General features: G+C 37.1%; 1 protein-coding gene, 1 long non-coding RNA gene and 1 pseudogene across 4 annotated transcripts; 2 read left to right on the top strand and 1 right to left on the bottom strand.

The window, feature by feature from the left end:
- The first annotated feature begins 2,106 nt into the window (after positions 1-2,106).
- On the top strand, positions 2,107-25,091 carry LOC120167118. Of its 3 annotated transcripts, none has more exons than XM_039176225.1 (12): positions 2,107-2,319; positions 2,405-2,483; positions 2,570-2,663; positions 3,122-3,271; positions 3,481-3,612; positions 4,019-4,169; positions 4,261-4,299; positions 4,383-4,457; positions 15,343-15,402; positions 15,922-15,986; positions 24,362-24,452; positions 24,959-25,091. In XM_039176225.1, exons 1-12 carry the CDS (start codon positions 2,248-2,250, stop codon positions 24,986-24,988), a joined length of 1,038 nt encoding a protein of 345 aa, XP_039032156.1. In that variant the 5' UTR covers positions 2,107-2,247; the 3' UTR covers positions 24,989-25,091. The 3 variants fall into 3 exon arrangements, 2 of the variants coding, with proteins under 2 accessions (XP_039032156.1, XP_039032155.1); XM_039176224.1 differs by having other exon boundaries at positions 2,555-2,663; XR_005520003.1 differs by lacking the exon at positions 15,922-15,986 and having other exon boundaries at positions 2,109-2,319; positions 2,555-2,663; positions 24,959-25,055.
- LOC120167121 lies at positions 16,424-23,362 on the bottom strand. The gene is made up of 3 exons (XR_005520004.1): positions 23,284-23,362; positions 22,842-22,856; positions 16,424-16,480 (listed from the first exon to the last, which is right to left on the bottom strand). It is a non-coding gene; the product is annotated as an uncharacterized LOC120167121 (long non-coding RNA).
- The window catches only part of LOC120167119, a 31,119-nt pseudogene continuing 22,473 nt past the window's right edge, over positions 17,616-26,261 (top strand).

Raw genomic sequence — 26,261 nt, 5'->3', positions numbered from 1 at the left:
GTTAGTGAAGGCTCTAAAGCTAGGGGAAGGAAAAACTTACTTTGGGCTGAGTCTTTGACGTTTCTAGCATATTAGAGTCAAAGGTAACTCACTCTTGACTCAACTATACCATATGTAAGTCATTTGTATGAAATGTAGTAGGTTGTATAAGCTTGAAGCATCTTATGGTAGATTTTATGTTTTAGAGTTATAAACATGTTTAAAGCCCTATTTATGCTCATTTTTATCTTCATAAAACATTAATAATGTTTGGGGACCTCACTAAGGTCTTTGGGATAGTAGAATAGAAGTTTTTATACCTATTTTATGCTTTTTACAAGTTGAGTTTCGATACTAGAGGGATAATATCGAAACTTGTTCTTCTTCTCGGGCAAACTCGTGAGTTTTTGGGCAAGAGTATTGATACTTTGGGTTATAGTTTTGAAACTCCCAGAAAGTATCGAAATCGAGCATAACATATTGCTACAAAGTATAGATACTTACATAAAGTATCGAAACTTTTGCAGGAGTGTTGATACTCTTGGGTTAGTATCAACACTTTCAGTCTGTTTTGGAAAAAAATGCCAGTTTTTAAGGGAATTTGACTCGAGTTACCCCAACACTTCAATATATCCTCAAATAAGACTTCAAGCAAGAATAATAATTAATATCTTAATAGTAGAAACAAAAATAGCTAGGTTTACATAAAACTAGCCTTGTTTGATGCTCGGGAAACAATCTGGATACCTGGGTTCCTTTTAGTAGAAATACGACAGTTAGTGGATCTAAGTTAGTGCCACGACACTATAGCAGCCGACTAGTTGCCATATGCCCCTAGACTCGACGGAGTAATTTAGTGGGTGTATGTTCCGAAGTAGAATTCCGAATCTCACCCAATAGTACCCGATGGTGCTTCGATAGTGCTAGAGGGGTGCGTGAGCTCCGAGATGTAGAATCCTTCAGCTGCACCATAATGCCAGCCACAAATTAGCAGTCCAGTAGTTGTATACTTAGACTTGTACCACTTGTCATTTCATTAGTGAATGCATATAGTATAGTACAATTTTTAGTGAGGCACTGAGCTCATAAGCTTAGTGTTCGGAATATGTTTCGGTGCACAACTTTTTAGGAATCAGATTGTGAGATATCGTCATCAGATATTCCAGTGCAATAGATTTAGACTTTCAGATACCTTTCAGAGTACGTCTTGAGCATCTTTAGATGACATGTACTGTTATGGACCTTTTTATGTATTCAGTCGTAACTCTTTTGAAACTCAGTATTTTGAATTATTTTGCGGATGTATTTTGGGAGCTCCCCATTATTTGTAAATGCATTTTATTATTATGTTTTTATATTACTTTATGAATGTCTAAATTTCAGAGATTTACAAGTAATTTTAAAAGAAAATTTTGAGTCACTATTTCGGTAGTCCCGTGTAATATTGTAATTCATGGATCTTAGGGTCTAACTGGATTAAGGCGTTACAGGTGAAGCTATAGTTTGTGCCCACCCTGAAATCTAATTTTTCTTCGATTAGTTGCTTATTAGACTAATGGTGTTCATCTTGAAATTTTCATGCCTACCCTGAAATCTAAACTTTCTTCAATTAGTTACTTATTTTACGGACGATGTCAACTCTAAAATTTTATTTATACCTATCTCATTTAAAAATTTATGTCGTTAACATATGAGTGTTATCCTAAAAAAATATTTCTAAATCTACCATTAACAATTGTTATTGAAAAGTAGATCGCTTACACTATTTACTAATCAAGACGAGACTTCTATGATAAATGATTCGAATTAAACAATCACTATATCACACTTTTAAACTTTCATATGAACTATAATGAGTTGTTTAAGATTTGACATCTACCATGGTAATTAAAGTGAATTCATCATGGATCAAGAAGTTATGTTTTATTCTTTGAAATTTTTTATTTTGAGTAATAGTATTTATTGGATATGTATATTATCATTTAACAAAATTTTGAACGAAAAATACTAGTATATAATCACTTTACTATTATTAAAAGATTTAAAAAATATATAAAAAAATGGATAATCGATTCACCTAGAATCTTGAGGTGAATATTTTACAGCTTTTAAAACGACACCCGGAATCGGGTCTAGTTTTCAGTCGAACACTTGCTTCGTGGCTTGAAGAGAGAAATAAATTGCAGATCAATACCAAAACTTGCTTCTTCACCAGTGGACATGGGATTCATCGCCTAATCGTAATACCGTTACCTGTTTTTCGTGAAAATGGCTCTTTACTTATCATGCTTTCCTCACCTCACCGCTGCCACTAGCCTTCCTTTCTCTTCATCTTTCCCAGTAAGGCACTTCCAACATCGATTACCAATTTATCATCTGTTCTCGATTTCTTTTTCTCATAATTTTACTTTGTTTAAACTTTAAGAATATGAGTTGGCGTCGGCGCGCGAATGCGATACGGCTAGTGGGCTGTAGTAATGCCGCGGTGTCAAGACACAGCCAAGGTATTTTTTTCCCTTTAAAATGAAGTTACAATTTAGAAGTCTGGGTCGAAACTGCTTTGAGATTTGCATATAATTCTGGGTTTCAGTTGTCTATGAATCCGATCCGGAGCTTCGAATGGTGCTTGAACTAGCGACGGACGCCGAGTTATATGAGCTTCAAAGAATCCTATTTGGTCCCAGGTTTCCCATTTTGCTTGGTTTTCAGTGCCCATAGTTTCAGATTTTATTTTGATGTTTCGTTCAAAACAAATTTAGGTAATTCTGCAGTGTGGCGGCCTAATCTTTTGTGACTGGTTTTAATCTAAATTGTTATCTGTCCAATCTAAAAATTTATAATGGTAATTATTTTTGATACAACCGAGAATGTCACATTGTTGTGCTTTTAACCTAGAATATTACGTGTATTATAAAGAGTTACACAATTGGTAATAATTTCGGTTACACCAAAAAATGTCTTGATAACTTTTCAGGTAGCAACCATAATAGTTTATACAATTTACGTGATTTGTTATGGAGAATGTAAGTTTTTCGGTTACAATTGATTTATGTCGGTTTTTACCTTTATATTAACTGGTTGTATTTTAGACTCATCCAACAAATTCTCGTTAGAATTTTCTGTATTTTATTACAAATTTCAGCTACTTTAGTCCCTTGTTAAAGTCTATGCTGAATAGAGATGATGTGGAGGATATGATGATCGAAGAGAATGTTGAGGAGAGAGAAGCTTTTATAGCAGGTCTTGAATCACGTTTCTTATTCCTTGCCGCTGATGCCCGATCAACATTGAGGTCAGTGCCTTGGGTTGCTTCAATGATTCTGGTTCTGTTGGATGCTAGCTTGAATTGTTTGTGAAGCCAAGGCTCTTTTCTGAAACGAAACTAAACATAAGATAAGATTGTTGCTGATGGTCGAAAGTAACAGTTTTCATTTCTTTTGGTGTCAGCTGAGTTTCTGTTTTGATAGGCATCTCACCGATCCCATTTGATCTTCTGATTAGGGGTTGGAGGCCGTCATACAGAAATGTCCTTCTTTCTGTGAGGAAAAAGTTGAACATTCCTTGCTCAAGAAAATTGTCCACTGAAGACCTCGAAGCAGAAATTTTCCTTCATCTATTGAGGGAGTACTCTAGGTAAACTCATTCAATCTCAATGTTTAGGGAAAAAAATTCATGATACAAAATAATGAGATCAAGTATGAAGTATCCGTACAAGCGAATTAATTGCCGGCTGAAGTTCAGAACAAACGTGATGGATCTTTTTAGTTTTGGAAAATGTTTTTCAATTTACAACTCCACTATTACTGCAACATGATGAATGCAAATGTTTATAAAGATGATACAATAAAACTGGTTAAGAACTAAACTTAGAAATCCTTAATAATCATACAACTGTTTTAGTTTGTTTCTCTTTTTTTTAATTTATAATGTATTATTGGAATCAATTTTCTTAAGATGGTAGAGAACGCACATACAAAAACAAAATCAGTTCTATATATGTACAATGAATGATGACTTTTAGTTTTGCTGCCTTGTTTAGTGAAGAATCAGGAACTTTTCCAGGCTTATGGGAAAATAATGATATTTCCAACATTCAAAATAGTCTAGAATTGGGACTCAGCCAGTGGAAGGTGCAGGTCCTTGCAGCTGGTAAGGTTGGCGCAGCTGAATTCCAATCAATGATTTTGAAGGTATCCATACTTTTTTCTAGTTTAATTTGTGAGTGATTATTTTGATTCTTCATATAACATGATACGTTGTTCTTTCCTTTTCTTTGTTTAGGGTGGGGGTATGGTTACTTTGGCAAAACTTTATCAATTGGTAAGGAATTGGCTTTTTAGTAGTTTACGTTTTATCTTGCGTTATTGGTTATTTCATTGGCCTTTATTTATTGTTTGTGGTAGTTGACGGAGAAATTGTCTGGAAAGGTGTTTCTGGAAGCTGCCAACTATTTGATGAAAAAGGAAGCTCTTAAAAAGGTAAAAATTGAGTTCTTAACAACTAGAGGTTTCAAGTTTTATTGGGTTTTGGTCTTAATTGTTAGTTTGGTTGGGTCAGGTTGGATCCTGCAGAATTCTGAAGTAGAATACTTTTTCTTGTATTTTATTGATTTGTAGAGAGGGGTATATATCCAACTCTAATCATGCTAAACTAGGTAACATAATATATTACATTAAAGATGATTAACCTAAGAATATGCCTACTAGTTAACCTTTAGCCTAAGAATCTGTAGCACTCCCCCTCAAGTTGGATCGTAGATATTAATCATGCCCAACTTGTTACATAGAAAATTAATTCGGATTCCGTTGAGAGCCTTTGGGAAGATACCTTTTCTCCTATTTTTAAACTTTTGTCAGATTATTTATCTTTCTTGCAACCACTTTTGATTGACATTTGCATCAGTTGGATATAAAGAATGCCTTTTTCTATGGTGATCTACAGAAGGAGTATATGGAGAAACCACCTGATTTTGTTGCTCAAGAGGAGTATGGGAAAGTATGTCATTTGAAGAAATCTTTATACGACTTGAAACAAATCCCCCGGGCATGGTTTGAGAAGTTTAGTCAGGCTATTGAGAAGTTCAAGATGCAGAAAAGTAAATCAGACCATTATGTTTTCCTTAGAAAGTATGATGAGGGCATTATCCCAGAAGTAAGATTAACAACAGGAGAAAAGGTATCATAGTAATCCACTCCATAGGTCTGAGCATATCCTTTGGCTACAAGTCGAGCTTTTAATCAATTAATAGAGTCATCAAAATTGAATTTAACAGTAAACACTCAATTACACCCAATAGCTTGTTTACCAGTGGTAAAGGTACCAAAATCCATGTACCATTGTCATCTAGAACAGTCATTTCCTCAATCATAGTTGTACGCCATACATGATGAGCTAATGTCTCTCGAACAGTTTTAGGGGTGGAAATAGTATTTAGGGATGTAAGAAAAGCACGAGAAGAGAAAGACAAATAATTATAGGAAACAACGAAAGAAATTGGGTATGTACATATACATTTACCTTTTCGAAGAGCAATAGGAAGATCAAGATCGTCTGTGGTAATTAGATCTGATGACGAAAATATTGGCTCATTAGGACATGATTCTGAAACTCCTGTAACCGGGTTGGAACTGTGTAATTGTGGGCAACGTGAGTGTGTGTTCTTAATAGGAGGCTTAACAACTGAAGGTTGAACCAATGTAGAGGATGACGAATCCAAGTTTGACGGGACATGATAAATTAAGAAATCATCTTCCTCTTGATGAGCAGAACCTGAAGAAAAAGAGAAAGATGTTTGTTCGGAAAAATAACATCGGGGGACACAAGATACCTACCTAGACTCGGACAATAATAACGATGCCCTTTTTGTGCACGAGAATACCCCAAAAAACATGCATTTCAAAGACTTAGGATCAGACTTTATAACTTTAAGATGAACATTCCAAACAAAACAAGTACACTTAAAAATTTTTGGTGAGACGCGAAACAAATTTTTATTTGAAAACAAAGTATGGAAATGTGTTTTACCCAACAAAATAGAAGAAGACATACGATTGATTAGAAAGCAAGCGGTGACACGACATTTAAAATAACATTTTGGAGAAGTTTCAAGAAGATGTCTATTTTTTCTTTCAGCAATGAAAAGGGGTGTCAACACTTGAGGTTTGATGGAGCATGCCTTGCTCAAGCATGTATTTTTGAAAAGGACTTGAAAGATACTCTGTTGCATTATCACTTCGTAATATTTGTATAGGTGTACCAAACTGAGTTCGAATTTCAGCACAAAAGGAAGAAAAAAGAGTGAATAATTTAGAACGGGATTTCATCAAATAATGCCATGTCATTCTAAAATAATCATCAACAAAGTTAAGAAAATACTGAAAACCAAGTTTAGATATAATTGAACTAGGACCCCAAACATCATAATAGACTTACTCAGACAGGGTAGAGGCACGTTTATTGACTCTAGGGTTTGAAATAAGGCGATGATGCTTAGCAAACTGACAAGACTCGCAATCCAAAGACGTTAAGCTGTAAGCTGAAAAATTGAGGACATAGTTTCTTTAAAGAAGGGAGTGAGGGATGACCTAAACGACAATATTCTTCAAAAGGAGTGAGAGTTCTGGTGCAAGCAATTGTTTCTGGTTCTTGGGTATCAAGGATAAGGAGACCATCAGATTCATGTCCTTTACCAATGATCTTCTTTGTCAAGAGATTCTGAAACAAACAATAACCGGAAAAAATGAGACAGAACAATTAAAGAGGCGAGTAAGTTTACTAACTAATATCAAATTAAAAGATAATTGTGGTAAGCTCAAAACAGATGACAAAGGAAGAGATGGAGTAAGATTCGCAGTGCCAGAGCTAATAATATTGGATGTGGAACCATCAGTTAATGTAACAAGAGTGATAGATGGATGGGATTTAAATGAGAAAGAAGACTGAGGTTACTTGTCATGTGATTTGTTGCACCAGAATCAATGACCATTTTGATGAGGTGGAAACAAGACATATATTGAGTTTTCCTGACTCAACAAGGGTAGAAATGAGACCGATGGTTGTTTCATAGTTTCTCGAAGGTGAAGGAACTTGACATATTCAACTGCAGATATTGTAATAGCCGCTGAAAAAGTTTCTATATCCTTTTTATCAGCCATAAGAGAAAGGGAACACACAACCCACAAAAGAAACTAAATCGATAATCAAGTAACATCAAAAAAAAGAGACACCCAACCCCAAAACGAACCAAAAACAAGTAATGGCGGCAGGGTGTGGTCTGAATCAAGAAGAGAAGGCAGCGGAAGAAATCGGCGTCCGAATAGGTCGACAACGCACTATCACGCTTTGGCGCGTGACAGACAGACGAAAACTTCTGGCGGCATGTGAGCTTCACGCGTAGGGAATCTGGTGATTGGTCTTTCCAGATTGGCCGATCGGCGCACAATGAACCTCATGGTGTTGGCAATGTCGATAAAGTGACCTCCAAAAGTCACCGATGAAAAACAACTAAACACTCCTTTCTTTTGATACCCAAACAGCTCCCAGAAAAAAAATTATTCACTTGAATTTTTAAAACATCTGATACCATGTAGATTCTGAAGTTGAATATTTTTTCTTGTATTTTATTGATTAGTAGAGAGGGGTATATATACAACTCAAATCATGCTAAACTAGGTAACCTAATATATTACATTAAAGATGATTAGCCTAATAATCTGCCTAATAATCAACCTAACAATTAGCCTAAGAATCTGTAATAGATCTACAGTGGATCTTTTAATATTTGTTTTAGTTTTCACGTCTACTTGATTAGCAAATATTAATTAGATTTAAGTTGAGTCTTGAGGGGTTTAGGTTCCATTTTTTATTTATTTATTTTTTTAAGTTTAGAGCCAAGAAGGTTAAATTTGCACATGCTTTAGGTCGTAGAATTTTCAAGTGACTTTGTTTTGTTTTGGGTAGGTTGGATAAGCTTTTGCTGCAAATGTTGTTTAAGAATATGGGAACAGGATCATTTCACTAGGAAATTAAGAAAGAAGTAGAGATAAATTTTCTTTTAGCTTTAATTTGATTTTTGGGTAGACCGTAGACCTATTTTGATTGATAGTTTAGACTCTAAGAGAGCTCCAATCCTTAGAATTTGTTTGAGAGAGACCCAAATCTCTTTGTTTGATAGAAACTCGACTTAGGTTTTATTATTCCATTTGCTATTCTTATTACATTAGTACGAAACATATAATTTTAGGCCACGCATAAACGGAAATAAAGAACTAATGTTCTTGAAACAAGGGGACTTTTACCCTTGAAGGTCTTCAATATGTCAATGTCGAAAAGACTTGAGATGAAAATGAAATAGAAATAGATTTGAGATATGAGGTATAGAGAGAATGAGTGTGAAAGGTAGAGAGAGAATTTGAAAGAGTCCAACGTCTCCGATGAGGAATGAACTGTTTTCGTTGATAATCTTAGCAAGAGGGTTCCAAGAAGTGTGTTAAGGGAATATTTTAGTCATTATGGTCAGGTTGTGAGAATTTTCATCCCACGTTTTTTAGAGAAACCAAAATACAAATCTTCAACTTTTGTTTTTGTCCAATATGCTGGTGAAGAAGGCAGAAAGAAGGCAATCCAGTATGCTAATGGAACATGGATTGATGGGAGAAGAATAACAGTGGGGATTGCAAAGTATCAAAATACAAAGATAAGGATAGCTGTTGAAGGTAAGATGATGTTGGAGATCAGGCCAGAAAAACAGGAAAAAACAAAGATCGAAGGGAATGCTGTGTCTTAGAGAAATATGAGGGATGGCAGATTGTATAAGGATGTCTTGAATACAGTTAATAATATGAGAAGTGAACCAGTTTCAGGGGGAACATGGAGGGTCTAAAGCAGACTGCAAAAGGAGTTAGGAATGTATGGCAGATGCATATTCCGATGGAAAATTCAGATTGGGTGAAGAGATCATTAACAGGGATGATCAAATCTTTTGATCAGGATTTGATAAAGAAAGCGTTGGAGTTCAAGGGAATCGAAGTCAAGATAACTAGATGGGGTTATGCTTGGAATGCTTGTATCATTACATTTAAGACGATTGAAGAGTTCTCAAATGTGTGGATGAATAAGTAAGAGGAGTTGTTCTTCTGCTTTGATTGGTTGGCTCCATTATTGAGTGATGACGGAATTCCATTGGCTTTTTGCCAGGTGGAGCTTCATGGCCTTCCTTTATTATGTTGGAATGAGGCATTCCTGGAAAAACTTACTGCTAGGTGGGGAAATTTTATATGTTTTAATGATGAATAAAATAGCAAGATCAGATCTATCATTGGCGAAAGTTATTATCAGGGTGGAGAGTCCTTATGACGTCCCGGAAACGGTTACCATAGGTTCTTATGGCAGATCATTCAAAGTCGAGATAACTTTGGGGTCTGTTTTTAAAAAACTAGAAGAATTAGTGGGAAAGAAGGTAGAAAAAATTTAAGAAGAGTGGGAGAGTGATGATGTCTTGTCTGGGGAAGATGATGGTCGGCGTCCTTTTTTGCCAGCATTTAAAAATCGGGAGTTATCAGAGGAGTCTAGGCTTAAAGTCATCTCTTGGCTAAACAAAGGACAAAAGAGTGGTTGGAATGAAGTTAGTGGGGGACATGTCTCATCGAGTAAGTCAAACAAAGAAATTACTAATTGTGGGCTGTCAGGTTTTGTGGAAGATAAGTCAAACCAAAGTGGGAAACACTTGGGTCTGGGGTTGAGGGAATTATTTGACACGGATGCTCAAGCCCAATCGGATGATAATTGGGTTTCTTCACAGCCATTGAAGAAAATCATTCCTGTAGGGCCGACTTATAATTTAAAATGGGTTGGGGAAGGGAAAATGATTCAATTGGTAGATTTATGCCCTAGCCTAATAATAATTCATTTAATACCGCGGAAGGTGCTGAGGAGGTTGAAGAGGAGCTGCAGAAGGAAAATACAGGGGAGGAAAAACAGCGTCAGCAAATGAAGATATAGTTGTTATTGGAGGAAGCTTTCAATCTACTCGAGGATTCAAGAAGGGATTAAGGATGATTTTCCAAATATTCAGTTGAGCCTAAATGCGGGAAACAACTCAACTTCGACTTCAAGAGCAAGAAATTTTGTGAAACAAGACGAAATAATTCCAGTGACCATTATGGAAGGACAGATTAAAGAAAAGGAAAACCAGAAATCCCCATTCATAAAACCTGTACAGCTTCTTTCTCGGTCAAAAAGTTTCAGCAATCGGAGGAAGTTATTAATTTCTCCATGTCGTTCAGGAAGTGTGTGCTCAGAGGGTGATAAGTCTATAAGCTTCTTTGATAGAGTTTATAGAAGGGATTATAGAAGAATGGTCAGGGATTCTTTGGAACAAGACATGGCTTCTTCAATGTCTTCCCATTCCTCTGTTAAAGCAAGAGATGAAGTTGCAGCTACTCGGGAGGTTTGTAATATGTTAGGGATCACTTTTAATGGGGGTCAACAATTATTAGAAGAAGAAATCTTGAAGATGGAGCTGAGGGGGTCTGCAAAGGAAATTTGAATAGTATTCCTATTCCAGATTCTGGTTTTTTATGATTTTCATTATTCAATGTCAAAGCTAAAAATTATTTCAAGGAATATAAGGGGTCTGAGGAGGAGAGAAAAAGTTCGAGCTGTAGCGAGACTTGTTAATAGAAATAAACCAGTCTTACTACTCTTACAGGAGACATAACTTATTAAGTGTCAAAATGGGCTATGGAGGAAATTAGGGAGTAATTTGTTAAAAGGTGGCAGTTTTCATCCAGCTGATGGGTCTGTAGGTGGTTTGTTGTTCTTGTGGAATGAGAATTTATTTGAAGTTAGGAGTGAACATATTCAGAGTAGATTCATTGCATTATCAGGGAAGTTCATGGCGGCAAACTTTGACTGTGTTATAATAAATGTTTATGGTTCGCCAGTAGAGGCTGAAAAAGAGGAGTTTTTCAAAGAGTTGTTGTGTTTTGTACAAAGTTTAAACCTGCCAGTTTGCATCGGGGGTGATTTCATTGCTTATCTTGATCCACAGGAGAAAAATGGAGTTACTTAGAATTGGCATTCCATGGATCTGTTTAGGTCTTTGGTTCAACAATCAAATCTTATTGATCTTCCTTTAGCAAGAGGTAGATTTACTTGGTGCAACAATAGAGAGTCTCCCACTTGGATAAGACTTGATCGGTTCTTCATCAGTGATAGATTCTTAAATTGCTTTCCAAAAGTTATTCAAAGAATTCTACCTAAATCCCTCTCAGACCACAATCCGGTTGTGTTAGATGAATAATGCAAAAACTGGGGCCCTAAACGTTTCGATTATTTAACTACATGTTAGAAGAAGATGGTTTTGATGTTTTGGTTGAAAAGTCAATATATGAATTGAAGAAGGAAAATGATCGAAGGGAATTGTTTAGCATAGTACAAGGAATTAAAAAGGTGATCAAAAGGTGGCCCAGTAGAAATCCAGTGGGGATATCAGAATCTATTTCAGAATTGGAAGGCAGAATAAATGATTTGGAAGTGAAGTTACAAGGTAGTGGGATTTCTTCACAAGAATGGGACTAGTTGCTGCAATCGAGGACTGAGTTATGGAGATTGCACAGGTTGGATGAAAGTATTTGGTTCCAGAAGTCAAGAGAGAAATGGATAAAAGATGGTGACAGAAATACGAGCTTTAACAGGAATAGAATTAATGCAATTTCGGCGTTGAAGGTGGCTGGTGAGGAAATTTCAAATCAAGAACAGATTAGGGCCTCTGTCTTGGATTTTTTCAGGAAAAATTATAATTCAAAAGCAACGCTGGAGGTTGATGACATGAATCTTAACTTTGTGAAATTGCCAGCTAAGCAAAAGGCTTCTCTTGAGGTTAAATTTTCAGTACATGAAGTGTGGGAAGCAATTTTTTATTCGAACAGTGCTAAAGCTCTAGGCCCGGATAGTTATACTATGGAATTTTTCAAGAAATTTTGGCCTTCGCTTAAGGTACAAATAATGAAGTTTGTGGATGATTTTTATTGTGGAAGGAATTGGGAGCATGGGGTCAATCATGCTTTCATAACTCTGATCCAAAAAAAAACTAAATCCGGAATGTATTGAAGATTTCATACCAATTAGCCTTGTTGGGAGTTTATATAAAATTATTTCCAAAGTTTTATAGAAAAGACTTGTTTCAGTTATTAAAGACATAGTAGGCCCTTCACAATTTGCCTTTATTCCTAGTAGACAGCTGCTAAACTGTGCATTCCTTGCAAATGAAGGCATAGATAATTGGAGGAAACAAGGGAAGAATGGGGTCGTATTCAAAGTTGATTTTCGCAGGGCATATGATTCATTGGAATGGCCGATTCTTTTGAGATTATTGAAAGTCATGGGTTTTGGGGAGAGATGGATTTCATGGATTGAGTATTGTCTATCTTCTGCTTCAATCTCGGTTCTAATGAATGGAAGTTCAATAGATGAATTTTCGATGGGTAAAGGGTTAAGACAAGGCTGTAGTCTTTCCCCTCTTCTCTTTAATATAGTTGGGGAACTTAATTTAATGTTGCTTAAAGCTGTTGATCTTGGACTATTTGAAGGGTTTGTTGTTGGTAGGCCTGATAATCCTTTCTAGCTTACACATCTACAATTTGCAGATGATCTTATATTATTCTGTCGAGATTCTCCTACTCACATTCTAAATATCAGGAGAGTGTTGAGGGTTTTCAGTATAATGTTAGGACTTCATCTGAATCTATCTAAGAGTAATTTGTATGGCATTAATATTGAAGATGGCATCTTAAACGAATGGGCAACTCAGGCTGGCTGTGTGGTGGGATCTTTTCCTACGATTTATCTTGGTCTACTGTTAGGGGCAAAAGAAAAATTCAAAGGTTCTTTGGGAGCCGGTCATCCAGAAGTTTAACAAGAGATTAGCTGGTTGGAAAGCATCTTCATTGTCAATGCCGGGAAGATTGGTGTTGTTGAAATCGGTGTTGTCCTTGCCGATTTTTTCCTTTCTATTTTCAGAATTCCGTTTAAGGTAAATCAGAAGTTGAATTCTTTGATGGCTAAATTTCTTTGGGGGGAAGGACCAGCAAAGAAACGTATTCACTAGGTAAATTGGAGAGTGGTGTGTCAATCCTATGAAGACGGGGGATTGGGAGTCTTGGATCTGAATTTGGCTAATCGAGTGTTGCTTGGTAAATGGGTGTGGAAATTTGCAAATGAAAAAGACACTCAATGGAAAAAGATGCTTTCCAACAAGCATAATGTTAGTAATTTGTCTCTATCAATTAACAAGGCAATTTCTCCTCTAGACTCATGGATTTGGAAAGGTATTGTTAATAATTATTTGAAAAATGACGAGATCGGAGAGTGTTTGAGGTCTCATTCGAAGATTCAAGTGGGGAACGGTAAGTCGATTTCATTCTGGAACGATGTTTGGGTTAATGATTCAACCTTAAAAAATCAGTTCCCTAGGTTTTTGCTTTATCTAACAATAAATGGGGTAAAGTGGTTGATTTTGGATGCTTCGAAAATAATGGATGGGTTTGATAATTCAATCTAGGAGGAATTTATGCGATTGAGAATTGGATCAGTGGATTGCTTTAATGTCTTTGCTCAATAATATAGTTCTGTCCGATTCAGTGGATGACTTCCTTGCATGGTCGGGGAAGGGTGATGGTTTGTTCTCAGCTAAGTCTTGCAAGTTGACTCTATCATGTAAATCTGGAAATACTTTCAATGGGAACAAGTGGGTGTGGACAGGTTTGGCTACTCCCAGAGTCGAAACCTTTCTTTGGCAGATATCCCATAATAAACTGGCAGTTAGAGTGGAGTTGAAGAAAAAGGGGTTCCCTTGGAAGATGTTCTTTGCCATTATGTCACAAGCATGAAGAAACTATCCAACACCTTTTCATTACATGCTCTGTTGCAGGGGAGATGTGGAATAGATTTCTAAGGTTATAGGACATCTCTTCAATTCTACCTCAAGACCCCCCTTCCCTGCTTAGTTCTTGGTCTGATCTAAGGGCTTATTCCTTAATTTGGAAGTTTATCCCGGGAGTTGTTCTGTGGTCAGTATGGAAGGCTAGGAATTTGGTGGTGTTTGATAACTGGAATCTCGATAGTTATTCTCTCTTCTTCATTTCTAAATTTAGGTTGGCTAAGTGGTTTCTAGCTAAGTTCCCTCTCTTTCCTATTCAGGCTGATTTACTAATTGGGGACCCATCTCTTGCAGACAGGATTCCTACTCATACTGTTAACAGAATTAAGGTCCAACATTGGCTTCCTCCATCAGTTGATTTCTTCCAATTTAATGTGGATGGAGCAATAAGAAGTGATGGGCTGCAGGGTGGAGTTGGAGGAATTATGAGAGACTCTAATAGCATTACTTTAGCCACTTTCTCTAATAGTGTTGGCCTAGGCCCTCCTCCTTTGACCGAGTTGAAAGCCATTAAAAAAGGCATTGATTTTTTTCTTTCATCTTCATGGGCATTGAAAGGAAGACTGATCATAGAGAGTGATTGCAAATCTGCAGTTGACTGGATTTTGTTGCCGTGTTGTGCTCCTTTTTTCAGTTCTTTGGTAGGGGAAATTGGGTCCTTACTTTCTGCTAGGGAGATTATTGTTAGACTGATTCCTAGGAGCTGTAATTGGGAGGCAGATAAATTAGCTAAGGAGGGGATTGGATGACTGTTTTGGTTTTTTATTACATGTAGTAATTGGGTTTGGTTGTTTATGGTTGCTACAAGTGTAATGGTGTAATCTTATGTAATTATTGACTTATCAATAAACTGAGGTACTCTTTTCCTCCTTCCGCTAGTTGCCTCTTTTCAAGAGCCAACTAAGAGGGAGGTTTTTAATGAGGCCTCCTACTTCTATAAAAAAAAAAAAATCAATGTCGAACTGTATTACTCCCAAATATGTACTGTTTTATTAGGAGTACCTACTGTTTTAGGAGTCCTTATTATTTTTGTCTCTGGATAAACTTTATCTTCCAGTAGAGTATTTTATTAGTAGTTAGTTACTAACTATTAAATAGGGGACATATGTATACTATTACGGCATATTAGAAAATAAGAACTTTTTTTTTATTTTTCTTTCTGATTTTCTTTGGTTTCTCTTTTGTTTTCTGTCTATAAACATGAAAGACATTATGAATCATGCTGTCTGGGGGTAATGTGACTTACAGATTTTAACTTTGTTTTATTCCCTATTATTCTGTTTTTCTTTTTTGGCCATCTTATATACCTGTAATGCTCTTTTTATATAGGTGGATATTATCTTGGCTGAGATACTAGAATATATAACATACTGTAGCAATGTAACTCTTAATGTGCTTTATTTTTTTATTTTTTTAATTTCTAGGGGGGACAGGTAGCTGCTATTAGCATAGAGTCTAGAGCAGCCTTGCTTGCAGCTAAGCAGGTAATTTTATCATCGTAATGTTAGAATATGAATTTTCTTGTTGTTAAATATATACTATCATATTGGTAAACACACTGCAATTAGTAATGAATAAGTTTGATTCAATGGTTGCAAATGGTACATGCTTCTCTCCCAATTAGTAATGCATAAGTTTGGCCGTGCATGTGTCTGGATATTAGTACATCAACTTAAATCTCTGATCTAGCATAGATAATATATCACTTGCTAACCTCTAATCTACCGTTAGTCCAAAAGTTAGGTTTGCATTGTACTTTTTTATCTCCTTTCGGGTTAATTGATTATAAAACAAATCCAGTTAATTTCTGTTAACAATTTTTTGTTGAGAGAGCATTACAACATTATTACATTGTTAAGATTTAATCATGAATAGCTGGAGAACTAATATGTCTGAATTATTTGTTTTATGCATGTTAAAACTATGTGATACATGTTGTGCACCTGGTATTAATGTTTGACATCTTTATTTTCTCCATTCTCTTCCCTCTATACCATGGACAGGGCTTTGCTGGTGCTGCATCCAGATATGTGGGCGTGAGGAGTATGATGAATTTGCTCGGCCCACTGTATTGACTTTCTGACTCTAAATTTTATCTGTTGTCTTTACTTTTTCCATGCATATTAAACTTTGGTGTTCTCAACTTGGTAAAGACTTACTTGATGGAAACCCATCTTCTCGTTGTTCATAAGGTTAATTATAGAGATATGTGATTCTCGCCTCCTTTTTCCCTATCAAATTTTGAGTGTCATATGGAAGTAGAACCAATAAAACAATCAGAAGATAGGATAAATTCAATGTAGAATTGAAACTGGAACAATAATACTATGGCTTAGGGTTGTAGAGCCAACAATGATCAATATTCAGCTATATCGCGGTTGCTTAACGAGTCTCAAAGATTATTTATCTATACTAGAATTAAACATGTTTTTCGCAAGATAGCTCATGTAATTGGAAATAATTATCAACAACAAAATAGAATAAACTGAAGAAAAATAAAAAAAATCCATTTACCAATTTAGTAAGCATAGGTCTAGTATGCTCTTGAATAAATCTCCTTGTCTTGTAAAGACATGCTTATTATTTTTTTTTGATAGGAATGGAAGGCCTCGTTAAAAACCACATTCTTGATTAAAGGAGCTTAGGGGAAAGCTCCTTAATCAGCGGAAGGAGAAAAGAGTGCCTTAAAAACTTTATTGATAATACAATCTTACATAATATTTAAACACTACACCACAATACATCCCATAAAACTTAACAACAATTTTCTAATAGACCGTCTCGCTGGACCAGAAAATCCAGTGACAGGGCTTTACAGTCAACCTATCCCTTTCTTAGCTAAGCTATCAGCCTCCCCATTGCTCGCTCTTGGAATCCACCTCACTGAATGAACCTTGCCATTTGAAAGTGTCAAAATCTGATTAACCAAAGACGAGTAGAAAACAGGAGCCAAAGCCGGTGATTTAATCCATTCCACTACCGACTTGCAATCACTCTCAACAATCAATCTCCCAACAGAAACCCAAACTGAAGCCAGAAAAATTTCAATACCCCTTTTAGTAGCCTTTAATTCAGCTAGAGGAGTACCTTGGTCAACTTTCTCTGAAAAAGTCAAAAGTGTGCGACACTCCCAATCTCTCAATATACCTCCTATACCTCCACCCGAGCCTCCAAGCCTAACTGCTCCATCAACGTTCATCTTAAGAAAATCAACAGGGGGGAATCCAACGCAGGTTATGACCAACTTTTTCTAAAGTTAGAGAAAACCCATCTGCTAGAGATGGATTACCAATCAGCAAATCCTCCTGAATATTAACCGTAGGAAACTTGGCTAAAAACCATTTTGATAGCCTGAATCTAACTGTAAAGAACAGAGACATGCTGTCCAGGTTAGAACCTTCGAACACTATAGCATTCCTGGCTTTCCAGATTGACCTGAAGATAACACCCGGAATAAACTTCCATATCGTCGAGTTTCCCCTCAACTCACCCCAGGAACTAAACAAAGCAGGAGGGTCTTGGGGAAGAACAAGCGAAATATCCCAAAAGCTAGCTATTTTATTCCACAAATTCCAAGCAACAATACAGGAAATAAATAAGTGTTGAACTGTTTCCTCCTGAATCTTGCAAAAAGGACTCTGTATATCTTCCCCTAAAGAAACTCCTCTCTTAACCAACTCTGCCTTAACTGCCAATTTCTGATGTGCAAGTTGCCATAGAAAAGCTTCCACTCTCGGTGGAGCAAAACCCTTCCAAACTCCTTGTAGCCACAAATCATTACTCCTGACCTCCGAGCCAAAGGTTTTCCTGCATGATTTAACCGAAAACAATCCATCTCCGCTAGCAGACCAAGAAAGGGAGTCCTCCACCAGCTCTGACAGTTTGACATCCTTAAGTTTTGTCATCAAAGCCAACCACTGGTCCAATTCCCAATCACTCAGATTCCTTCTAGTTTGGATATTCCACTCCCAACCACTCGGTCCATAGCTGCCAAACTCAACAATCTCCCCCCCTTTATTAATGGAAAGCACATAGATTCTAGGAAAAATTATTTTAAGAGGGACCTCATCAGCCCAAACATCATTCCAAAAAGAAATTGATTTCCCATTACCTACTTGCAGCTTCGAATTCGATCTAAGAAAGTTCCCTACCGAATCATTCTTAGAAAAATTATTAGCAATGCCTCTCAAGATCCATGAAGATTTCGGAGAAGTAACCTTTCCAATAGACATAGTGTTCCAGCTGACCTTTTGCTTACTACACAACACAGATTTCCAGAGAGAGTTTTTGTCATTGGCAAATTTCCACACCCACTTGCCTAGTAAAGCCCGGTTAGTAAGATTCAAATCAAGGACACCTAGTCCACCACAGTTCATAGGCCTGCAGACCGTGTTCCAATTTACCCAGTGAATCCTCCGCTTATCCCCCTTCTCACCCCAAAGAAAGTTAGCCATTAAGGAATTAAGCTTCTTTCCGATATTGCACGGCATTTTGAAAAGAGATAGAAAGAAAATCGGCAAAGATAGAAAGAAAATCGGCAAAGAGGTTAGCACCAACTTTAACAGAACTGTCCTCCCAGCCAAAGACAGACATGACGCTTTCCACCCCGCAAGTTTGGAACTAAAATTCTTAATCCCAAGTATTCTGTTGGTAGAAAACCAACTGAACAACCACTTGTTCTGCCCAATCCGATAACACTCCCTCTTCCAAATTGATACCAAACAGCTTACTCTTTGCTAAATTGAGGTGTAAACCTGTCATAATGCTAAAGATCCTCAGCACCCTTTTTACATTCTTGATCTGATTAATAGAGGCTTGACAAAAAATTATTAAATCATCGGCGAATTGTAGATGGGACAGCCTGGTAGAATTTCCAGAATTCCCCATAATAATACCCTGGAATAAACCCCTCTCGATTGCTTTAGAAAGCATCAAGTGTAGCATCTCGCCTATAATGTTGAACAAAAGTGGAGAAAGACTGTAGCCTTGTCTAAGACCTTTTTCCATTGCAAACTCCTCAGAAGGTGACCCGTTAACAAGAATCGAAATAGAAGCTGTAGACAGACATTGAGAAATCCACGAGGACCATCTGTTTCCAAATCCCATTTCTTTCATTGCTCTAAACAAAATAGGCCATTCCACATGTCGTATGCTCTTCGGAAGTCAACTTTAAAAACTACCCCTTGTAATCCTTGTTTTCTCCAGAAATCAATACCTTCGTTCGCAATGAAGGCGCAATCCAATAGCGTCTCCCCGGAATAAAAGCAAATTGGGATTGACTGATTATGTCCCCACACAGCCACTCAACCTTTTAGATAATACTTTTGAGAGAATCTTATATAAACTACCTACAAGGCTGATTGGTCTGAAATCCTCCACACTTTCCGGATTAGTCTTCTTCGGAATAAGTGTAATAAACGCGTGATTAACTCCGTGTTCCCATTTTCTACCTTTGTAAAAATCCTGAAAAAACTTCAATACATGTTCCTTTAAAACCGGCCAACATTTCTTGAAGAAGCCCATGGTAAAGCCATCCGGTCCTGGTGCTTTAGAACTATCCGAAGAAGCTATCGCTTGCCATATTTCTTGTTCCGTGAACTGCTCCTCAAGTTTTAAAGATTGAAACACTGATAGCATAGCAAACTCCAGGGATAAATCCTCTACACCCAGCGTTGACTTGGAACTATAGGATTCCTTAAAATAGGCCGCAATATGCAACTTAATAGATTGCGGATCAGCAACTTCAGAACCATTGATCTTCAAACTAGTAATTTCATTTCTCCTACTCCTGTTTAGAGCAGTTAAATGAAAAAATCTAGTGTTTCTATCCCCATCTTTAATCCATTTCGCCCTTGATTTCTGGAACCAGATGCTTTCTTCAATCTATACAACCTCCATAGATCCGATCTGAACTGTAGCAGATGCCCCCAGCCCTGTTGGCAGAGGTCCCCAGCTTGAGCCTTAAATTCAAGATCATTAATCTTCAATTCCATATCTGCTATGGACTCAGAAATTCCATTAAACTTTCTGCCGGACCAAACTCTGATCGATTTTTTAGTTCCTTGAAGAATGCTAAAAAAGCCCCTACCCCTTCACTCTCCCTCGAAACATCCAAGGATGATTTAACTATATCCTCAAAACCTTTTCTCTAAAAGATAATTAAAAAATCTGAATGGTTTGGGGCCCCAATCAACAGTTTTTTCCTCCAAACAAACGGGATTATGATCAGATAAAGACCTCGGTAACAAGCTTTGCACAACATTAGGAAAACTGATCAGAAAATCCCCAGAAATTAGGAACCTATCCAATCTGACCCAAGTAGAGGCTTCTCTATTATTACACCAAGTGAACCTTCCCCAACCATAGGTAGATCGATTAAATTAGTTTGATTCAGGAAATTTCTTAGAATAGCTATAGAAAACCAATTCTGGGACATTCATATCTTCTCTGTCGGATCAAAATACACATTAAAATCACCCCCAATGCAAACTGATACTGTTTGAGCAGTTACAAAATTCAGCAATTCCCTGTAAAAATCCTCCTTTTCAGAATCATGCTTGGACCATAGACATTAATAATCACACATGTATCACATGAATTCTTAAATTTTCCAAAGACAGCTATGAATCTGCTGCTTAAATGTCTATTTGTAACTTCAAATTCCTTATCATTCCACAACACCATTAATCCTCCTGCAGACCCCACAGCTGGAACGACAATCCAACCATTAAGAATACTTCCACCTATCCTTCTCCTAATAGCCTGAGAACATTTTCCAGCTTTGTTTCTTGAATGAGAAGAATGCCTGGTTTATAATTCCTGACCATAGTAGCTACGGCTCTTGATTTTTCCTTTTTTCAAATACCCCTAATGTTCTAAGAAATAATCTTCATCTTTACCATGTATATATATATGGAAACAAAACCTCAAAGCAAAGCAGCCGAGAGATCCCTACTCCCCCGGAACCACCCCTTCCCTACGATCAGCCAAACCTTTCTCCAGATTAATTATTTTATCCAAAAAGGCCTTCTTCCCCTCTTTGAATGAGATCCCTAGCAATTTACTGAGTAGCCAGCGCTTCTTCTAAAAATAAGGAGAAATTTGAAGAATACACAGTAGGGATACTAGCCACGTCCAGTGCTTCCCTAATCAGTATCCTTTTCTTTCTTCTAATACCAATCCTTGCTTCTGATCCAGGCTTATTTCCTTTAACACCCTCACCATCTCCCCGGGGAAGCTGTGACCGAACTACATCCGAATTCTGGCTAGAACCATCTTCATCCTGGGTCCCAATCGGGCTTCTCCCCGAGATATTAGTAATAGGTAAAATACTCGAGATAGGAATAATTCTAGACCTATTGTGATCAGACACCTCCAGTGGAAACATTGACTCATTTTCTCTGCATGGATTAAACCACACCTTTCTTTCTCTAGATCTTCTATACACTCTGGAGACAGACCCCCTCTTCCACCTTCCCAAATGCAGACTCCTAAACAGTTGATTGAAAGGACTCCAGCTACTAAGGCCAATAGTATGAGGCTCCTTATAACAACCACTCCCTTGATTCCTGCCCATGTGAATCGACTCTTCTTCCCTAACCTCCTCTATACCTTCCTCACTACTAGCTTTTTTGTTCAGGAATGCTCCTCCATCAATCAAAACCTCATTGGACTTGTTAAGATCTTCTCTAGATACTGGCTGTATCCTAACGACAGAAGGATCATTAGCCGTTTTTTGCACATTAGACTTATCCGAACCAGTTTTCTACGGCTCCACCAAAGTTTCCAACCGGGATTCATTCCCCTTACCAAACCCCAAATTGGTTAGATTAACCACAGGCCCAATAAAAGAAAATGGGATGTCCTCACTCGAGTCCACAGATTGGGCTGCCACACTTTCAACTAAAAAATCGTCTCTTAACCCAAGACCTCGAAAATCCCCTTTTAAATTCAAAATCCCATCTGGTAATTCTGACATCATAACACCACTAGTTTGACCTTGTAGTTCCTGCGACAATAAATGCTCTTCCCCTTTGCCGCCTACCATAGATGTACAGTTTTCCCCTACCAACCATCTGACATCTGTATCCCTAGAATCCTTAGCTATCAAATCCTGATTACCAACCCCGACTGAATGACTATCATCTTCCTCCTCTGATTGAGCGTCGTTACTGTGCACACAATCTCCAGCTACCATAGGTTTCTTTACTGCAAAGCTTTCCTGTTTGATACTAACCGACCCCAAAATAATTTTAACCTTGAAAGAACGCCCATACGAACCCATATTAACAAATTCCTGTACGTCGAACGGACTGGCCACCTTCAGTAGAGCTCTTGCCACCGCCATATCCTCCCTTTTGATCGTCGACTCATGAATACAGACCAGCTTCCCCACTTTGAAAGAAACTTTTCCAAGAAAGATACGTTCCAACATAATAAAGGAATTCCAACCAATTCAACTGAGCAAAAAGCCAACGGAACTCCTTCTTCGCTCATAAGCGGGTCAAGCCAATCAAACCAAAACAACAGTTCCTCCCCTCTGCTCGTCCTTGCCTTTTCTAATTCTTCCACTGAGTCAAAAGTTAAGATACAAGAGTTCCATGTATAGCCCCATTTAGCTCCCCTGACTATGATTCCATCGCTAGCCAGCCCCTTCACCGCTAATTCCAAATCAATCTGGGATTTAATAATTCCAGTCAATGATCTTTTAACCCAATCATACTCATCTAATGGGATATGCATCTCCCATACATTCCTCAGCCCTTCTTCCTCTCCTGGACGACCCTCCTTAATCTCTTTGTTCCCCTGAACTTCCCTTTGCTCATCATAAGAGACCAGCGCATCCTTATATGTTCTCTCATCCCTCAATTTACTAATCGACACTGACCTTAGTCTTCTTCTCGAAGTCATTCCCATTTTCAACTTACCTTCTTCTCTTCTGACATCTCTATTATCCACTTGCCTGGACCTCTGCTTCTGGTACTTAGCTACACCAACTGATACTTTCTTACCATCTATCCAAATACCATTCACATTTGCTATCGCCTTCATCAACCCATCTTCCTTCTCAAACTGAACGAAAGCGAACGTGTAGTTTCTATAGTTCTGCTTGGTGGAGCTACTCGGAATGTAGACTAATAACGCGACCATGTTGTAGAAAATTTTCCTTTAGTGTTCGCCAAGTTACCCTCTTACTCAGAAAGTTGACAAACGCCGTCCATTCCTCACCGGAGGACTGGCCACCTATGGCACTCTCTCTCTCTCTCTCCCTTTCTCTCTGACACTCTCTCTCCCCATTTTCCCAAATATAGTTGTGAAATATGTTCTTAGATTTTCGACATGCTTCATTATTCAGAACAGTCAACTTCAGCGTAGAGGTTTGGTCAATTCTTCTCAATTCAGCTTCTTTAATCCAAGTACTCTTTACCAGCTTCTTTATCCAACCACATTGCCGGAAATTGCATACTCTGGTTTCCTCTTCTAGACCTTAAATTTTGAGTACGTCTGTTTAGAAGTTGGGAACCAGTGAACTTGTTTAGAAATTGGAGCCACTTCCTCATCTTTAGAAGTTCTCAATAATGACATCATCCTTACAGAGGTCTGTTTAAATTTCTTCCCTAGAACCTCTTAGATCAAAGTATCTTGCAGACCATTTATAATCAGGGTTACAAAAGTTTACTCCCATTTTTTGGTACACAATCCTATGCAGTCATGTTTGTTAAAATTCAATAAATGATCACAAGCTAGTCGGATGATCATGTAATGGAACTAAAAGCATCATTGGTAACAGTAGAGGAAGCCTCAAAAAACATATCAAAATAGTTAATTCAATAGAGTTCTAGGATGCTCCAGCATCAGTAATGCTTGGTTCTGGTTCTAGTTCTAGTTCATGTCTTTCAATATAGTTCTAGTTCTTGTCTCTCAACAGGCCACATTGAATGATAGAGTTCGTGGAATTTGTGCTAATTAATGAGTAAAAGCATAGTTTGAGCACTTGGTTGTGAATTATTTTCTTCAACTACCAAATCCACAATCTTATATTCTACTACCAAATGTATTCAACAGTGGCAATGTAAACAATAATATATGTCCAATTTTTCCCACATGGTTGCTGTACACAGGGCGATGATGCATTCAATATGTAGTATGATATTTCCTTTATTTGAGTTTGTGAAATAGGATATTCATCAAAATCAGACATTTAATACTAGTCAACAATCACATCACTTGTTTTAAACAGGGTTCTTGACTGTTCTGCAATAATCTTATCTAGTTTGGTTACACCTTTCCTCAGTACGTTTGAACAATCAATTTTTTATTGAATTTCGATAAGCTATCTTCATCTTAATCATTGATTTTTTTCAAAATTTTCCACCTGCATTGCTATTACCAGTGTAACTGTGGCCGTCTTTTCTTCAATCGATTGTATCTCATGTATTGTAGGTTTTGGGGAACATTTCTGGCTGATGTGGTCATTCAGATGCTAGGAACCGATTATGCTAGAATATTGCGAGCTATCTATGGATTTGCACAGGTAATTGTTGTCAGTTTATTATATGCATGCCTAGATGTCAAACAAGCAATGAAAGTTTATATTTTACATTTAATGGGATTTAAGATGGTGCAAGAGATTTGAGTTGCTGGAAATATAGTGATGAATCTGGTTTTACACTGGTTGTAGGACTAATGACCTACTGGCCTAGGGCTTAGTCGCTTAAACAATGTTGAACAAGCAAAGGACAAATTTACTTTCTCTACAGATATTGGGCTGGATTTTTAGCGATAAAAACTGTGAAAACCTAGCAGTTTAAACGCGAATCAGCTAATTATTGTTAGCAGCTTCGGAAACAAATAACTGCTTAAAGAAGATCACAAAGTTTTGCCTATGTCAACGTTCTGGAACTTGTGATCTGATATTGATAAGATAATAATTGTCTGCAAGTACAAATGTTGCCTTTGTTCTGAGATCTATAAGATGATCATGTCATATCTGAAATGTCGAATTTGAAGTTCTAGCATGCATCTGTTTTTTTTTATCAGATCCGTATCACTCGAACATACCGATTGTAATGCAAAGATGACTCAAGGAGGAGATGTTAGCTTTTCAGGTTGACCATCTCAAACTTGTCTAGTAGTGGCACCTTTCTTTGGAACTGAAGCTGCAGTGATATTGTAAATATGTTGCTTTGTAAAATATTTTATGTATCTGTTCAAAGAGAGAATGTCATGTTTGCATTTCTAGTCATCTTTCCAACCATATAGATCAAACACATGATAGGCAAGTAAATTACATGAGTCCACTTGTTCCTCCCATATACCTCTTCTACCAGATGCATTTAATGTTTCTGCAAGCATCATTCATGCAGAGGATGGCTAGAAACGGACGAGTACAATGATGGATCCAAAAATATTTTGATGTGAGCACATGTATATTAGTAATAATTTTTTTCGGTATAGGGTAGACACTTTCAGTAAAATACATAATTAACATGCAAAAATTCAAGTTTCGGTTCATTACATACTCACCCTAAGCACACTTGCATCCCCCACGGTCGAACAGTTCATGGTAATGCAATGACACTAATGCAAGTGCATACCATATTCTTCGCCATTTTAAGGTCTGATCAAGTCATTGTACAACCAACATTATACAACGGAGGAAGAGTCTTGAAATATATTTAACACAATACAGTTGGGAGGCATTATATATCAACCTTATATGTGAATATGCACAACAATAAAAATGGTATTAGAGCCGCTTGTAGCTTAGCTCGGAGGTTCTCGGTCTGGATGGATGGAGTTATGATCAAACATTGGAAGGGATAATAATCTATTAAGTATTTAAATCTAAAAATTAAGGATAAAAAACTTATTTGACTAATATTAAATATTAAATATGAAACTAAATTAGATTCTAAATTCAAATTTTAAATATTAAATATTTGATACAAAATCAAAATAATTTAAATGTGAAAAGGTGGAATCTGCACAACTGCAACTTGACATTGATGATGACAACTTGATGTTAATACCGCCAAGACCAAGTAAACCAAGAGCTGAATAAATAAGCATATGCAAAAAGGTCAAAGTCATCGGCCCCAATGGCACACCGAAATTGATTTTCTTTATATAATAAGAAAAAGATCTTCAATCATTCAAGTGGTAAGCAAGTATATACAAAAAGGTCAAAGTCATCAGCGCCAATCGCACACCGAAATTGATTTTCTTTATATATTAACAAAAATATCATTAAAGTGGTAAATAGTTTGATATCGTTTAATTAAAGTTTTCAATTCGAGTCTTTGAATATACAGAAAATTCCTGTTGAGAGCTCTATCCACCA

The sequence above is a fragment of the Hibiscus syriacus genome, unplaced genomic scaffold (assembly GCF_006381635.1).
Source record: "Hibiscus syriacus cultivar Baekdansim isolate YM2019G1 unplaced genomic scaffold, ASM638163v2 tig00111662_pilon, whole genome shotgun sequence".
Taxonomy (NCBI): Eukaryota; Viridiplantae; Streptophyta; class Magnoliopsida; order Malvales; family Malvaceae; genus Hibiscus; species Hibiscus syriacus.
The sequence above is the reverse complement of the archived record's forward strand: the minus strand, read 5'-3'. Positions and strand labels throughout refer to the sequence as shown.